Genomic DNA, 18379 nt, shown 5'->3' with positions numbered 1-18379 from the left:
ACCATAGGCATACAGCACATTTTATGCCTCTGTTCACAGGTGTGGATGTGGAGTAGGGCCCACAAAATTAGTTGAGATCTAAGCAGGGCACCTGCTTAGATCTCAACTTAATGTGCTCAAACATTAGACGCACCCATTGCGCTTCTCATTCAATCAAGCCACGCATGCTCGAGCTGACTGTCACTTTTTCACGTTTAAGGCTATTAATGTAATCAGGACTTCAAACTGTTATGCAAGCTGTCGCTGCATGGTTTGCAAAGGAAGCACACTTGAAACCAACCCTCGCATATCCTTTTATTAGGTGTTTACAGTAACACAGCTGACCACAGTTCAGCTCCATGTTCTACAGTTAAGCCACACGCAGACGCGCATGGTGCACCTTTTAAGCCGTTTGCTTAGACCAAAAAAAATGTCTGCGTTAATGCTGTAAGCTTGCATGTCTTGTTACAGAAAAGAAGGGGTGTGTTGAGAGCTGGATGAAGTATTACGATAGCCTGTATTTATTTATAGCTTACCTCTTCCCTTTCAATTCGTAAAGTAATATGACAGGCAACCATCTCAAGCATACATGCAAACGCTGCACAGGACACATGTGTTCAGTGTGTATCAGGGTCAGATTCACAAGGATTCCAATAAAGCTTCCACATGCATGCCCAGCCCCTGTAAAACATTATGTTTCACTTTCTTCTTGAGTCAGGGCTAAGTGACCCCTGTGCTCCTCAGCAAGTGCACCGCCCTCTCCTTTCCTCATCTCCTCTCCTCTCTCTCTCACTCCAGCTTCATGTCCCTGAGTGACCCAGCTTCACATTCTAGCACTGCACGGGTGCCAGCAGCAGCAAATTAGACACCAGCACCCCCTCCTGATATGTACTTCTCTGTCCTACATCCATTATTTTTAGCTGGGATCCAAGCCTTCATCCTCACTTAATAAGGGAAAAGAATCCCTCATATTTGTACCCACCCCTAAATCCATCATATCAAAGTTCTTCATCACAAAACGGACACACTCACACACCTATGTCCTATTCTATATGATGCCTTCTCTCTTTGCTCACACACCTCCTTCCATCTCCACAGCTGTCTGTGTATGTTCTGTGTTGCATGCAGAGAGCAGGTTGGTCATCTCCCCCTCACTCCACCCTTTTTCACTGGTTCCTAACATACACTCAAGCACGCACACACACACAGAAAGCTGTCACCCCAGCCCTGCCTCATCTTCTCCATGCTTAATTACGTGCCACATAGGACCACGGTCACACCTATGTCAGACTAAGCCCAACCCCTCTTGCACCCTGAGCCCACTGCCAGTTGCCCATGTGGGGTTTTTAATAAGGTGGATGCAGGAGGCTGTCTTGCTCTCTTCTGGGTGACGCGGATTGGAAGGGGTTCTCCATACTTTCACCAAACTTTTTTTTTTCAATATTTTTCGTCCCTTTCATTTACTTTCTGAAACTGTAAATACATCCACATTAGAGAGGAGCCATGAAGTGGACCTGGGTGCTTGTAGTAGTCTTGCTGTCCTTTGGGAGCATTTCACTGGGCAAGGAGAGCTTGGACTTCCCTGAGTACGATGGCAAGGACCGCGTTCACGACCTCAACGCCAAGAACTATAAGTCCGTGATGAAGAAGTATGACATTATGGTGGTGTACTACCATGACCATCCCGGATCCAGCCGCGCCGCCCAGAGACAGTTCGATATCGAGGAGTTGGCCCTTGAGGTGGGTTAAGATAAGAACTGTGGATAGATGGTGATGAGGAAGCTGTAATATTGGTATTTTATTCATGAGCACACAGATGCTTTCAGCATATTTAACTGTGGTTTTAAAAAAATGGACTGAATAAACTCATCTCCTGTCAGTGACTTGCAAAGAGGAAGTTATTATGGAGAACAGGAGATAAGGCGGTAGAAAATAGCTTTGCTGGATTCAGAAATGCTGAGAAGTGAAGTCCCAAAAATGTGTCACAAGCCTACGGTGTGTCGTCATGTCGACCACCCGGAGGCAAAGAGCTGAGCTGTGAGGACCCAAGGTATCATTTATTTTGGCAAAGGCTGAGCCTGTGTAGAGGATGTGTGTCTGTTTGTGTGCGTCTTTGTGTGTTACTGTGTGTGAGGCAAGCAGTTGATACACTTAACACTCCCTCATCTGATTGCTCATCAGGCCTCACGCCAGCCTGGTTCACATTCCCATAAAAACACACTACATCCCTTTCCACACAAACCTTTTCACTTGTTTACTGTAAGTAAACAAGTGAAAACCACATTCCATTTTCCAAGAAAAGTTCAATTTATCACTTCAAGCAGCTGACTCCATGTTTGCAGACATGCTGATTATTTATACAGAGAGCAAAATTCATTTTTACACTATAACGATCACAGACACAATGCAGAACTAAGAGGTGCCCAGAGAGCATTTGAAGACACACTTGATATTGTTTAAAGAAGCAGTTATTTGAGAACTGCACTGAACATTGCAGTTCTGAGAAACCAGGTTGATTTCTGATTTATGGCCTGCACTAGATCACGTAGCAACAGTATTTTATGGCATTTGGCATGGCTAATGTACAGTGTAATGTCAAGGCTGCTACCCCATATGCTTGTTGCATTATTGTAATTTGCAAGCCTGGTTTGTTGACTCCTGTTTAAATTTTTTTTATTTTTATGACAACTCTAGGCCAAAAAGGATCATATAAGGAACTCTCAACAGCCCCTAAAAATAAAAATTGTGACAAATATTCTGACTTTGCCTAAACAAATATAGCAGAAATTGTGTGCAACAGGTCTCATCAGTAACCAAATCTCATGTGAACAAGACAAAGGAAAAAGGATGAAGGGCTAAAAAAAACTAGTAATGAATAGCAGTAATGAGGAAAATATTAATAACAAATCAGACAGAGAGAGCAGGAGAGTGAGAGATACGAGAGAGGCTGCTCTCCTTGGCGAATCACATCAAGACCCTCTGGTGTCTGCGTATAGGGCACTGTTGCTCAGCCTTGGGGCTCCAGGCCAGCGCTTGAGGTACTGGCTCCAGTAGTGCCAGCTCAGCTCTGCGCTGTGATTGACACATGCAGTACTGTACTTGTCAGCGGATCCCAGAGTACTGAGCATCACTGCCATCTCACCAAAATAGTCCCTGGGGCTGGTGTGGCTTCTGGTGCTATATTTATCCTGAGCTGCTTTTGTGGTGGGTTGAGCTCCGATGGCTTGTGTTTCTCCTTCTGAATGTATTATGATTTACATTTAATGAAGCTTTATTTATAGTAAGAGGCAACTGCAAAAGGTGCAAACATTTCAGAGGTCAAGGAGCCCTGTGGGGGTTAGTGAAAGTCAAATGAAACATGACATTGTGATGGTGATAATTAAGTGCTTTCGTCCATGCCATTTGAACTTGGTTGATTTTGTTATTAAAGTGACCTCTCAGGTCTGTTACGAATGCTTTGTCAAGGGAAGCGCTGTAGACCAATGTAAGGAAAAGCACCTGCATTCTCCAGACAGATTGCAGGTGCTTTTACACTTAGACACTGAATGGCACACATGAAGGTGTACATGTCTTTCTTTGTTACTCTGCTCATCAAAATGAGCAGATACAGTCAGGTGCTGCACCAGCTGAATATCACTACAGTTCGTAACATCTCAGCCAAGAACAAAAAACTGAAAGAAATGTACAGCTGCAGTGCACGCAGACATGAAGCTATGAAATCCCACCCCAGATACTGAGCCTGCTGGTTTAACTTTACATGTAGTTGGGGAGGTTCAATTACTCTGAGCAAATGATCTCATCCATGTCACATCAAATACACATTCAGAACACCCAAGTTCCAAAAACAACTTTGCAGGTTTCAGATTAGGAGGAGCAGGCAGACATAGTTTGCTTTTGCTTTACATACTTTAACTGAAAGACATTTGCAAAAACAATTTATCTGGGTAAAAATAATGTGCTTTATTCAAATGGACATTTGGTGAAATTCACTACTAGGTACTACCAAAAAAATGTATACACATATATTTTTTGGGGAGGCTAAATATGTTTATAGACTAAATATAGCCTGTAAATATATGCCACAAAGTAAATGTGATATATACAACCATGAAGCATTAATCCATTTGCCTGTAAGAAGTTTTATTTTAGTCTGTGTAAATGCCAAAAGGGCACAGTCTGCAAAAAAGGTATAGTGCAATGAAGGGAATAAGTCTGTATGATGTGTAACTTAAAACTAAGCTGCAAAATTTAAACTATTTCACTGTGCCCCACTCATCCAAAACTCCAGTCAGGTTAAAAGAAATTCAGAGAATTATCTGCACAACAAAATGCAGGACAGCCTGGTTGGGCTAACTATTTATGCCAGTAAAGCAGCTGCTCAAGATTTCTGACACCAGTGTACATGTACATGTATGTGTGTGTGTGTGTGTGTCTGCAAGAGTTTGTGTGCACTGTTTACCCTTCAAATGCACTGAGACAGCTCTCAAACAACTTCCTCAATGCAGCTGAGCTGCAAGTGTGATGCTGTCATTGGTGGACCCAACTGTCAGTCACAAGGTTCAAGTTTCATACAGATTTAGAAAGTGCATAAGCGGCGCTCTGAAAAGCAGGCTTTTATGGTAATGAAACTACTGAGTGAGACAACTTTGTCAAAAGGTGTAAATAATAGTGTAGGGGTGTAATGGTGTAGCCTTCCAAATGAGTAAAACACACTATCCCACCACCCCACCCTTTTTTGTGTTGAACTAATAAATTGTTTAATTATTTATGTGCAATGTTTTACAGCTTGCAGCCCAGGTCCTGGATGAGTTTGAAGATGAAGATATTGGAGTTGGTCTCATTGATGCAAAGCACGACAAGGCTGTTGCAAAGAAATTAGGTAAATACAGCTGCAGGCAGTTGGTACATGGCTTATTGTGCAAAAGTCAGACTAGCCAAACAATCACAGTTAAGTTACTGTAACAGAAGTTAGCTAAAATATAATCTGAGCTAACCTGTCCAAAAGCCGCATGATTAAACACAAAATGTTCTTTCCCCTTAGGCCTTGACGAGTCTGACAGCATCTTCGTCTTCACAGACGATGAAGTCATAGAATATGATGGCGAGCTTGCAGCTGACACTCTTGTGGAGTTCATCTATGATGTTCGTGAGGATATAATCTCCCAGTTAATAGCCTGCCTTATTTTAGCAATAAAATCTCTAAATACTGATTTTTCTTCCTTTGAAGATGACCCACAGAGCTTTATTCCAGTTTATTCTCCTCTCTGTCATCTCTGTTGTCTCTCCCTTTTCTCCTTTTCCACAGGTTCTCGAGGACCCTGTGGAAATAATTGACAATAGTAAGGAACTAAAAGGCTTTAAAAACATCGAAGAGGACATCAAATTGGTGGGCTACTTTAAGAGTCACAAGTCAGAACGTAAGAATCCTGTGATACTGTAATGTCATGATAGCCTGTATTGTTTTTAGATAATTCCACATCAAGCAAATTAAACAGCATCCTAACTCTAGGATAATTATCAGAATGTTTTCATTGCAGTTGCTACTATTTGATTTAAGTGAGCACACAAAAACACCAGTAATGATGAGAACAAGAAGTCTACATTCTTAGATATTTCATACATATAGCAATCTACTGAAACAACTTGATGGATGCCTTTAAATTTCAGATTTTGAGGCTTATGCTGATGCTGCTGAAGAGTTCCATCCACACATCCTGTTCTATGCCACATTCAGTCCCAAGGTGAGTAATCAAAGTAAGTTACTTGAGGCTACTATGTGATTAGTCTAGTTTCAGCTTTCAGCAGAACTGGTAAAGCTAAAGTCTTTTGAGCACTACGGATATGGGGATTGTTTTTGTAAGGATGATCAGACTCAAAAATTTAACTCAAACATAGAAACATTAAAATGAATTTCTTGGAAGCTGTATATTTGCTTGCATGTTTTAATTAGCTGAAAACATTTTATTTTAAAAAGTGGCAGAGGGCCCAAGATTGAACTCTGAGGCACTCCATATTTTATGTATCCAGTTTTTATGTGCAACTATAAATACAAAAGCTTTCTAAAAAAAAATCTGAAAAATATTTTAAACAAGAATTTTAGATTGCTCCTCCCCTTTTTTTCCTCCCCATCCCCGGCTGCCTCCCTCTTCCCGCTCCAACACACCCACCCACACAAGTAGGGCATTGGGGTGCGGGCGTGTCACCAGGGTGCAGGAGAGGCATTCCCCCCCGTCCCCTTCTGGCCACCTGTGCCTCAGAGCCGGCGGGCACGCCACTGCAGCCTCCTCTGGCTTCTGCTCCGTGGCTACTGGGTGACCCCTCATCTGGGGCTCTCCTCAGCTCTCCCCACGAGGGTGGCACGGATGCCCCTCCGGTGGTCCTCCTTGGGCTCTCGCACTCTGGGGCCTCTGGATGTCTGGGGCCTGGATCTCCTCCATGCCTGCTTCATGCCCTGGGGGATAGGGCTATAGCTCTCTACCTCCTCTAGCACAGCGGTCCCCAACCTTTTTTTGCGCCACGGACCGGTTTATGCCCGACAATATTTTCACGGACCGGCCTTTAAGGTGTCGCGGATAAATACAACAAAATAAAACTAGTACCGGTAAAAAAGAAGATTTATTCATAACACACATGAAAAGACCCAGGAAAACCGAGTTAACGATAAAAACGATAACAAAATAACGCTGAAAACCGATAAAAACCCTGAAAACTATACATTTAACACCTGAGCCTCAACTCTCACGGCCCGGTACCAAACGACTCACGGACCGGTACCGGTCCAAGGCCCGGGGGTTGGGGACCGCTGCTCTAGCAGACCATTACATGGGGAAACCTTTTGAATACAGTCATGTCTGTCCCGTCTGTAACAACTGAAAATAAAATAAAATAAATAATAACAACAAAGATTGATCAAATGGACCAATACGGCAAGGCCGTGATGATCCATTTGGCAAAGTAAATCCATTGGGTATCCTTGTTGGTCTTCAGACAACAATTCTGACGGCTAAAGAACCAAATGGGACAAAAAAAAAAAAAAAAAAGAATTTTAGATGGCAAAGGGCAGCCCTAGCGGAGCCCATCACCCACCGGGAACGAGTCTGACTTATTGCCGGCAATGCGAACCAAGCTCTTGCGATGGTCGTATAGGGATCGAATGGCCCGTAGCAATGGGCCAGACACCCCATACTCCCGCAACACCTCCCACAGGACACCCCGAGGGACACGGTCGAATGCCTTCTCCAAGTCCACAAAACACATGTACACTGGTCGGGCAAACTCCCATGTGCCCCTCAAGTATCCTTCAGAGGATAAAGAGCTGGTCCAGTGTTCCTCAACCAGGACGAAAACCGCATTGTTCCTCCTGTATCCGAGGTTCGACTAACGGACGAACTCTCCTCTCCAGCACCCTGGCATAGACTTTCCCAGGGAGGCTGAGGAGTGTGATCCCCCTGTAGTTGGAACACACCCTCCAGTCCCCCTTCTTAAAGATGGGGACCACCACCCCGGTCTGCCAGTCCAGGGGTACTGCCCCTGATCTCCACGCAACATTGTAGAGGCGTGTCAACCAGGACAGCCCTACAACGTCCAGAGCCTTCAGGAACTCGGGGCGGACCTCATCAACACCAGGGGCTCTGCCACCAAGGAGTTGTTTAACTGCCTCAGTGACCTCGCCCCCGGAAATTGGCGGGTCACCCCCCTCATCCCCAGACTCCGCCTCCTCCTCGGAAGACGTGTCAGTGGGATTAAAGAGGTCCTCGAAGTATTCCTTCCACCGCCTGACAATTTTCTCAGTCGAAGTCAGCAGCGCTCCGCCAGCACTATACACAGTGCAGGTAGAGCACCGCTTTCCCCTCCTGAGATGCCTGACGGTTTGCCAGAATCTCTTCGAGGTAGTCCGAAAGTCTTTTTCCATGGCCTCTCCGAACTCCTCCCACACCCGAGTTTTTGCTTCAGCCACTGCCCGAGCCGCATTCCGCTTGGCCTTTCGATACCTGTCAGCTGCCTCCGGAGTCACACAGGCTGACCAAGCCCGATAGGACTCCTTCTTCAGCCTGGTGGCTCCCTTCACCTCTGGTGTCCACCATTTGGTTCGGGGATTACCACCACGGCAGGCACCAACCACCTTGCGGCCGCAGCTCAATGCAGCAGCTTCAGCAATGGAGATGCTGAACATGGTCCATTCGGACTCAATGTCCCCAGTCTCCCTCGGAATGCTGTTGAAGCTCTGCCGGAGGTGTGTGTTGAAGATCTCGCGGACTGGGGCCTCTGCTAGACGTTCCCAGCACACCCTCACTAAACGTTTAGGTGCACCAGGTCTGTCCAGCGTCCTCCCCCGCCACCTGATCCATCTCACCACCAGGTGGTGATCAGTTGACAGCTCAGCCCCTCTCCGATTTGTCACCGATTCTGTTCATAATTTTTATGGACAGGATTTCTAGGCGCAGCCAAGTGGCGGAGGGCTTTCACTTCGGTTGCCTCAGAATCTCATCTCTGCTTTTCACGGATGATGTGGTTCTGTTGGCTTCATCGGGTGAAGGCCTCCAGCTCGCACTGGAACGGTTCGCAGCCGAGTATGAAGCAGCGGGAATGAGGATCAGCACCTCCAAATCTGAGGCCATGGTTCTCAGCCGGAAAAGGGTGGAGTGCCCACTCTGGGTCGGGGATGAGTTCCTGCCCCAAGTGGAGGAGTTTACGTATCTTGGGGTCTTGTTCGCGAGTGATGGGAGAAGGGAGCCGGAGATCGACAGACGGATTGGTGCTGCGGCTGCAGTGATGCGGATGCTGCACCGGTCCGTCGTGGTGAAGAGGGAGCTGAGTGTAAAAGCGAAGCTCTCAATTTACCGGTCGATCTACGTCCCTACCCTCACCTATGGCCACGAGGTGTGGGTAGTGACCGAAAGAACAAGATCGTGGATACAAGCGGCTGGCCTCTCCCTTAGTGATAGGGTGAGAAGTTCAGCCATCCGGGAGGGGCTCAGAGTAGAGCCGCTGCTCCTCCACATCGAAAGGAGCCAGCTGAGGTGGTCCGGGCATCTGACAAGGATGCCTCCTAGGCGCCTCCTGGGTGAGGTGTTCCGGGCATGTCCCACCAGGAGGAGGCCCCGGGGCAGACCCAGGACACACTGGAGAGATTATATCTCTCGGCTGGCCTGGGAACGCCTTGGTGTTCCCCTGGATAAGCTGGAGGAGGTGGCTGGGGAGAGGGAGGTCTGGGCCTCTCTGCTTAAGCTGCTGCCCCCGCGACCCAGCCCCGGATAAAGCAGATGAAGATGGATGGATGGATGGATGGATGGATGGAAGAATTTTAGATGCATCTTACATTGCATCGTTTTGAAGATTAAAGTTATGGTTACATTATTATTTGTCCATTATGTGATCATCACGCAAGAAATAAAAACACTGTGTGATTACCAGTATTTGTGAAGCCATTGAATCAGGGGGCGAACCTTTCCAAGGTATCCTTAATCAATTCATTCAAGTTAGTGAGGCCTAAGTGATCTTTCTTATATCTAAATATCAGACAGATCTTCCACTAAGATGTTAAGTATATGTTAAGTAAAGCATTTTACACTGTTGTTTCTCTTCCACCCATTGTACACTCACAGATCAGTGGTGGTGAAAAGTGCAGAGTAAGGTACTAGCTGAACTGCTAAATGGAGTGACTTAGGCTTGCAGTGTTTTGCTCAAGTACATTTTAACATATGGATTGAAACATCAACCCTGCAATTAGTCACAAACCTTGGCTAACTTACTAAACACAAATATACAAAAAAAAAAACAAAGTTAATAACACTTTTCTTTTTTCTTAAGCAAAAACAAATAATAAATAATACACCATTAATATATCCTTTATGGTCAGATGAGGGTTTGAGTTCTTTGGCCCTGTCTTACAGGTCGCCAAGGCTCTGGACCTGAAGCTCAATGAGGTGGACTTCTATGAACCATTTATGGATGAACCAGTTGTTGTCCCAGGAAAACCTTACTCTGAGAAGGAACTGGTGAAATTCATTGAAGATCACGACAGGTAAGTCCTATTTTTGCCACATTAGAAGGATCTCGAGAGGTACAAGCTTCATGATCTGAGTTCCAAGTAAAGGGCATTAAGATTTGAGTAATCTTTGCTTGTTAGACCAACCCTGAGGAAGCTGCAGCCCCACAACATGTACGAGATCTGGGTGAGAAATTATAAACTTGAATTATATTTCCTAGACATAACTTTAATAAGATTGCAACCTACTGTTTTACAGTTTCCCTGAAATTCCGGCCTTTTTTCCCACAGGAAGATGATGTTGATGGTGAACATATTATTGCCTTTGCAGAGGAGTCTGACCCAGGTAAAGGAATCTTAAATGAAGTATAAAAACATATCTATGAGCATCTGTAATGACAGTTGTTTCTGATCATCCTGTAATGCTGTTTAGTTTTTGTTATTTAGATAGCTGTTTAGCTTAGACTGCGATGTACTTTTCCACTACTCAGATGGTTTCGAGTTCCTGGAGATTCTAAAGCAAGTTGCCGAGGATAACACTGACAACCCCGACCTCAGCATTGTCTGGATCGACCCTGATGACTTCCCTCTGGTAACAATATGAAGCAGTGTAATATGCTCTTTAGAAACAAGAGGCTGTGAGGCACTCTGCACAGTTTTACTGACAGCAGTTGGGTTGATAACAGCAACTAATCTTTTGCTTACTTTCCCCTGCAGCTCCTGCCACACTGGGAAAAGACTTTTGGAATTGACCTGTCGCACCCACAGATTGGTGTTGTTGAAGCTGATGATGTAAGTAATATTTTGAGTATGTATTGAGTAGTATTACCAAATTCAAAACATTTCTTTGTATTGTTCCTCTGATGTACTGTTATACATTCTGTTTATAGTTCAATTCAATTCAGATTGAATTCAGATTTCTTTATACAGCACCAAATCACAATAACTGTCGCCTATTATTAAAGGTGCTTTATATTGTAAGTTAACGACCCTACAGTAATATAGAGAAAACCCCATCAAACCACCCCCTATGAGCAAGCACTTGGCAACAGTGGGAAGAAAAAACTCCCTTTTAACAGGGAGAAACTTCCAAAACCACCAGGGTAGGGTAAGGGCAGCCATCTGCCATGACCAATGAGGAGAGATGAGTTATTAATTATTACATTTGTTCATTTTCAATTTAATATTTTTATTCTTAGGCTACGTCCACATGTACCCGGGTATTTTTGAAAACGCAGATTTTTCTAAGCGTTTGCACCTTTCGTCCACACATAAGCAGCGTTTTTGGTCACTGAAAACGGAGATTTTTAAAAACTCCGGCCTGGGTGGATATTTTTGAAAACGCCGTTTTTGCATTTATGTGTGGACGACAAAAATGGAGAAAACGCAGAAAACGCAGTGTCAAAGGTGTGCGCCTTTTTTGACGTCACACTGTGCGCCACGTTATTGTTTCGGTGAAATGAATTTCTACAATACTGTTACTGTTAATAGTACTCTCTGCAGTGTTTAAATGCTTACATATACACACACAGTTACTGTCCCTCCACACAAACGACTCGGTTCTGCTTCTATACCCCAGCTTTGTTTACTATTTCCCACCGAGGCTTCTAGACTTCTGATTGGCCAACATTTCTACACGGTTAGGAATATATCGTCACCTGTTGCTTTGGCATGTTCCTAGCAGCGTTTTCCTTCATTTCTGCATTTACTTGTGGACGGGATTATTTTTTAAAACGAAAACGGAAAATCTCAGTTTTCAAAAATACCCGTGTACGTGTGGACGTAACCTTATACTCTAGATCATCCTTATGTCAGATACACTTTAACTATGAACTTTCTCAGTTAATGGTGTATCTGATACAAGCTATTTTAGTTTCATTTTTGGAAAAGTTAGTATTTATTAAACCTTTTGACATTAAAAAAAATGTATCAACTTATTGCTTTATAATGTTTATTAACGTTTTGTGGGAGAAAATTACAATGATGATGAAGAAGTCTCAAAAATTTTCAAAAACTCACGTATCAAATAAGCTGCACTTGGCATTAAGGCCACCAACCTAAGCTTGCTTTGTTTGGCTCTCACAAAGAGAAAGACCTGAGAGCCAGTAGGAGGGGTTGTGGTCAGAGTCAGTGGTATCTGTCTCAGATAACCAAATAAGCAAATCCTCTCTTTGACATCACACAGAGCCAAGACTAGAAAGAAATGTCTGAAACTGAGGGTTTGGAGCAGTATGAAGCTGGGATTTTGGCTTACATGGATTACAACGGTCATTTTTATTGTTAGTGTCCACCGTGGCACACCAATGCTAGACCTGACCACATAGTTCACTCAGTACACTTTTTATTTGGTTGGTGGTTCTTTCTGCACACGGCCACAGCTTTTCAGTTGTGTCCCACATACACACAGCAACCCCACCCTCAGGTCCCGGCACTTGTCATGCAGGGGAGGCGTGATGAACTGATGGAGCTCTGGTGTGTCAGCCTCCCCTGCAGCCGCACCACAAACCACGCCCAGCCACATCCACTAATGTAACAGCTTACACTTGACAGAAAAAAGGGAGGCATATGGCCATGGTTCATTCATGTTTAGGCTCATCATGTCTTTAAAGGTACCCTGAACCTTCACCTTTTCAGAGAATCCACAACAGAGCAGTTACTGTTGGTTTTTTGCTCCCAGGCTGACAGCGTGTGGCTGGACATGGATGACGGTGAGGACCTGCCCTCTGCAGATGAGCTGGAGGACTGGCTCGAGGATGTTCTGTCAGATGAAATCGATCCTGATGACGATGATGACGACGATGATGATGATGATGACGACGATGACGACGATGATGACGATGACGACGACGACGACGACGATGACGACGATGATGATGATGACGACGATGATGATGACGACGATGATGACGACGATGATGATGATGACGATGATGATGATGATGATGACGACGACGATGATGACGATGATGACGACGATGACGATGACGACGATGACGACGACGATGATGACGATGACGACGACGACGATGATGATGACGATGACGACGACGACGACGATGATGATTATTAAACAATTAAGTCATAAATTACTTTTCAAGTCTGACCAATGCCGTTTCAAGACTCAGCGTCACTAACTCTGTCATATCATCCTTTCTTGAAACCAGTTATCATGTTGATATCTCATCTTCTCATCACCCTCCCTCTGCATCACATCAGAACATTATTCCAGTAATCATTTGACCCTCTCACCTCCATATCCTCTAATGCTCCATGTAACAAAGTACTAAGAAGCCACAGTGCCTTTATCCCCACATGTAAAAATAAAAAAAAATGATTTGAAACCTTGCAATCTACTTCTATTGATTTTTATACTATTAAAGTGTTTATTTTCCTAATACTGGAAGGGTTGCATTGTTTTATGCATTATGTCTGAATCCATCTGTGGAGTCTGTTGCCGTCTGAATGTGTATTATTTATGTTCACTTAGTTTCTTGTTTTCCCCACAACCGAAACGACTGAGGTCAGATCCTAGGGTGCTAACAAGCTTTTGTTACAGGTCTTGAATATCACCAGCCTACTCTGTAAAATCAATGTAATGCTGTACACTGAATGTGCTGTACATCATATGGATGTTTTCTACGATGATGAAATATGACAACAGCCATATTCTATTTTTGTAACAAGAGGAATTTAACGTACTGTGAAGTCTTAAATAAATGACAGCTTGGACGGAAACCTCACTACTGTATAGTTTTTAAAGATGTGTATGTGTGTGTGCATGTGTGAAATATACACGATAGCAAGTCATGAATTCTCATCCTCATCATGAAAACAATCTGAGGAGTTCTTCATCTCATCAAGTGTGCTTAGACTAAATAGGTACAAAGAAATCACTTTCAGCACTTAAAGCTACAGTGTTAAAATATAACTAAAGAAGATACAGTTTTGATACTTGCCACTTCATTAGGTAAACTTCAATGTTGCCATGATAGCATCATGCAGTTGCTGCAGATTTGTTGACTGCACATCCATGATCCAAATCTAGCACTCCTCTACATTGCAGAGGTGCTCTACTGCAGCGGTCCCCAACCTTTTTTTGCGCCACGGACCGGTTTATGCCCGACAATATTTTCACGGACCGGCCTTTAAGGTGTCGCGGATAAATACAACAAAATAAAACTAGTACCGGTACCGACAAAAATAAGATTTATTCATAACACACATGAAAAGACCCAGGAAAGCCAAGTTAACGATAAAAACGATAACAAAATAACGCTGAAAACCGATAAAAACCCTGAAAACCATACATTTCACACCTGAGCCTCAACTCTCGCGGCCCGGTACCAAACGACTCACGGACCGGTACCGGTCCGAAACCCGGGGGTTGGGGACCGCTGCTCTACTGGACTGAAATTTAGTGACTGTGGCCATTTGAGTACAATGAACTCACTGTCATGTTTAAAGAACCAGTTTGAAATGACCTGAGCTTTGTGACATGGCACATTATTCTTGAAGCAACCTTCAGATGAGTACACTGTGGTCATAATATGGTTACCACCAATACTCAGGTAGGTTGTCGTGTTTAAATGATTCTCAGCTGGTACCAAGGGGCAGAAAATTTGCCATGATGATACTAGACCTCCCTCTCCCCAGCCACCTCCTCCAGCTTGTCCAGCCGAGAGATATAATCTCTCCAGTGTACCCTGGGTCTGCCCAGGACACACTGGTGGTGGGACATGCCCAGAACACCTCACGCAGGAGGCACCCAGGAGGCATCCTTATCAGATGCCCGAACCACCTCAATTGGCTCCTTTTGATGTGGAGGAGCAGCGGCTCTACTCTGAGCCCTTCCTCGACGGCTGAACCTCTCACCCTATCTTTAAGGGAGAGGCCAGCCACCCTTCGGAGCAAGCTCATTTCTGCCTTCGAACGGCCTGTAGCAATGGGCCAGACACCGCATACTACCGAAGCACCTCTCACAGGACACTCCGAGGGACACGGTCGAATATCTTCTTCAAGTCCACAAAACACATGTACACTGGTCGGGCAATCTCCCATGCACCCTCAAGTATCCTTGAGAGAACAAAGAGCTGGTCCATTGTTCCACAACCAGGACGAAAACCGCATTGTTCCTCCTGTATCCGAGGTTCGACTAACGGACAAACTCTCCTCTCCAGCACCCTGGCTGAGACTTTCCCAGGGAGGCTGAGGATTGTGATCCCTGTATAGTTGGAACACACACTCCAGTCTCCCTTCTTAAAGCTGGTAACCACCACCTGGTCTACCAATCCAGAGGTACCGCCCCTGATCTCGTGTTCAGATCCGAGAGGTCGTTCCTTCCAATCACACCCCTCCAGCTGTCACTGTCATTGCCCACATGAGCATTGAAGTCTCCCAGTAGGACAAGAGAGTCCCCAGGCGGAGCACCCTCAAGCACCCTGACCGGGGACTCCAAGAAGGCTGGGTACTCTGAACGGTCACTCGGAGCATAAGCGCAGATGAGAGTCAGGACCCATTCCCCGACCCCAAAGGCACAGGGAACAAATCCTAATCCTAGGGAACAAACCCCAGTGTACAGTCAGTAAGCCGAGGGGATACTAGGATACCCAGCACCTCCAGACTGAGATAGAGTCCCTCCCCTCTCCAGGAGACTGGTTCCAGAGCCCAAGCAGTGTATTGAGGTGACCCCAACTATATCTAGTGGGTACCTCTCGACCTCACGCTCTAACTCGGGCTCCTTCCCCACCAGAGAAGTGACATTCCATGTCCCAATTGCTAGTCTTGGTACCTGGGGATCGCTCTGCCAGGGCCGCTTCTGGCCACTGCCCACCAGACAATGCACCCGACCCCTACGCCGCCTCCTGCGGGTGTTGGGCGCCCGCAGGAGGATGGACCCACAGCCCGAAAAAGGGAGATGAATACTCTCGGGCACCCTCCCCAGGCCCAGCTCCAGGTCGGGGCCCCCGTAAACCCTATCCCAGGCGGCATGAACTGTTCCTTTGATGTTCTACTCATGGGGGTCTTCTGAATCATTCCTTGTCTGGTCCCTCACCCAGGACCAGGACACAGCCCCTGGGATCCCTGGGACACACAAACTCCTCCACCACGATAAGGTAGTGATTTACAGAGGTGGGATAGAAAAATATTTTGGGGGAATTCAAAGGGTTTAGGGGATTAAATTTTCTTTGAGGATTTTCAGCTTGATTCCCTGTGGGAATATTAGAGGTCAAGCTACTGAAAAGATATCTCCAGTGATGAAGAGGTAGACTTGATAAGTTAAAATATATTGATGGACTCTATTTTGCCCCCTTCTGTTTTCTATTTCCTGTGTGCTTCTGTGCAGAGTCAGTGTGAACTTGAAAAAGCTTTCCTTCAAGAATGAAAACATAGCGTTACTCTGGGATGGTGGCTGTACTAAAAGATAAAACCACAGTGAATTATGTTTATCATGAGCACTAATTACGGTGTGGCAGTGAACCAGAAACATTGCCATAATATTTTCATATTCCAGCCTACCTGTTTGTGCAAGTGCACAAGGTCTTTAAGAGCATACACCCTATGTATCCTGTTTTGACTGGTGGGAGGGATAAAGGTGGGACAGAAAAATTACATTTTTGTTTATATGAGAGTCCTGGGTGTGTCTAAAAGCTGTAATAAAACTCTGATTTCAGTTTATTTCTGAAATTCCTCTTACAGGAACACCATGGAGAGCCACTTTAAAACTATAAGCTCTAAGCCACAATGTTATAACCACCTACCAATCAATGTTAAGGTCACTAAAGTGCAGTGAATCCTTTGGACCAGGCTTATTTTGTCACATCCCACAGAAGCAGAATCAGGTCAGGACATGAGGAGTTTTGAAGCATGGGTCAATGTATATATTAGAGCTGATCAGAAGCTGATTATGGATAGTCACTTTATTAAACACCATCAAAAAGAAGAAGCAAGAAGGTTGGACATAATCCAGGATGAAGTTTTGAGACGTGATGTACTGACAAAGCTGTTCCAGAATTCTTTCTTTCTAAGTTTTATTTAACTAAGTAAAATTTTGGTTATCAAAACTGACCATTATCTGTCAATCACCTCTCTTTTGTCTGAGCTTAGCTCATGTAAACAGTATATGCAAATCATATTAACAAGTAAGGCAATGTTGAGATTCAAAATAAAAATGAAACTGCACATGGACACAAAAACAGAAAAGGGTGGGATAATTAGGGAAAATGAGGAACATTTAATATAGAATTAAAAAGAATGAGAGGAATACAGATATAGGAACACAGAATAGATATACCAGGGGAAGATTGCAGTATTTTCACATTACATCCGCAAAAAAGGCAGATGCTCAGATATTTTTAGGGGAAATTGCATATTACAGTTTTCCCCAATTGTTTACACACTTTCCTGAAAGAATGCCTCGTATTGTCAGAGCTCTACACGGAAATAAAAAAAACACACACACAAAACGGGCAAAACCCTTCAATTCTCCTGTAAATGAAACGCTACATTCAAAACGATATAATTTCTTGTCAAAATGGCATTTTGTTTTCAAATGACACACACAAACATCACATGAATAGACATTTATTAGAACCAACTGAACACTGATGTGCTTAATGTAAAACACTATGACCATTCTTCTACCAGTCATCATAATGACTTGCTGTAAGCCTTTTTTTTGTTCAGAGTATGATTACTGTACAGTGCTGTAATTTATACAGTGTTGAGAGTATGCATCAATTGTGGGATTGTGTGGGACTTACTTGCATATAGTTGCATCGCAATTCTTTGACTCTTTCTGAATTGCGTTCAAATAGCACCCTGGTTGATCCTCAGATTATTTCTGTGCAAGAGATGGTCCAGTGTTGATAAGTTGACCCTATCAATATTTTGAAATATGTTGTTGTCTTCTATTATTTTTCTTTATATTTGTTATGAGGTTTTTTCTAGAAACCATGTTTATCATTTCAGTCTCCTGTTCAGGAGACCACCTCATGTTGGTAAGCTTTCAGCTCTGCAATAAAAACAGTATACTGTAAAATACTGTAAAATACTGCGGCGTGACGTCAACTCCAAAGCCCTATTACTGTACTTGTACTTCAAACACAATGGCTACGACATGTAACTGATGCACTAATCCCCTGAACCAATTCTGCTACACTGCAAGCACGATTCCTACTTTTTTAAAACACACTTAAAAAAACAGAAAATACTGTAAAGTATGTGGGAAATGTACTCCGACTTTGTATTTCTACATAGTAGTGTGTAAACAATTGGGAAAAACTAACATAGATTATAGAAGTAGGGCTTCGACAGTAACCACGCTAATCCACAAGGTGGCGGTAATGCACCTTAAAGGTCTTTGCCGGCTGCCAATTAGCAAACTGAAAGAAGAGGAAGGCCATTCCTTTGGCC

At 44.2% G+C, this 18379-nt stretch overlaps 1 protein-coding gene across 1 annotated transcript; it reads left to right on the top strand.

The window, feature by feature from the left end:
• Positions 1–1249: 1249 nt before the first annotated feature.
• casq1a (calsequestrin 1a) lies at positions 1250–13707 on the top strand. Its single transcript, XM_040044870.1, has 11 exons — positions 1250–1719; positions 4765–4858; positions 5021–5121; positions 5285–5396; positions 5647–5720; positions 9873–10003; positions 10109–10154; positions 10259–10313; positions 10459–10559; positions 10685–10759; positions 12645–13707. The coding sequence occupies exons 1-11, from the start codon at positions 1483–1485 to the stop codon at positions 13035–13037; spliced, it is 1419 nt and encodes a 472-aa protein (XP_039900804.1). The 5' UTR covers positions 1250–1482; the 3' UTR covers positions 13038–13707.
• Positions 13708–18379: the final 4672 nt, after the last annotated feature.

Source organism: Simochromis diagramma, unplaced genomic scaffold, assembly GCF_900408965.1.
Source record: "Simochromis diagramma unplaced genomic scaffold, fSimDia1.1 OVJJ01000663.1, whole genome shotgun sequence".
NCBI lineage: Eukaryota > Metazoa > Chordata > Actinopteri > Cichliformes > Cichlidae > Simochromis > Simochromis diagramma.
Note: the sequence above shows the minus strand (reverse complement) of the source record. Positions and strands in the feature narration are given on the sequence as shown.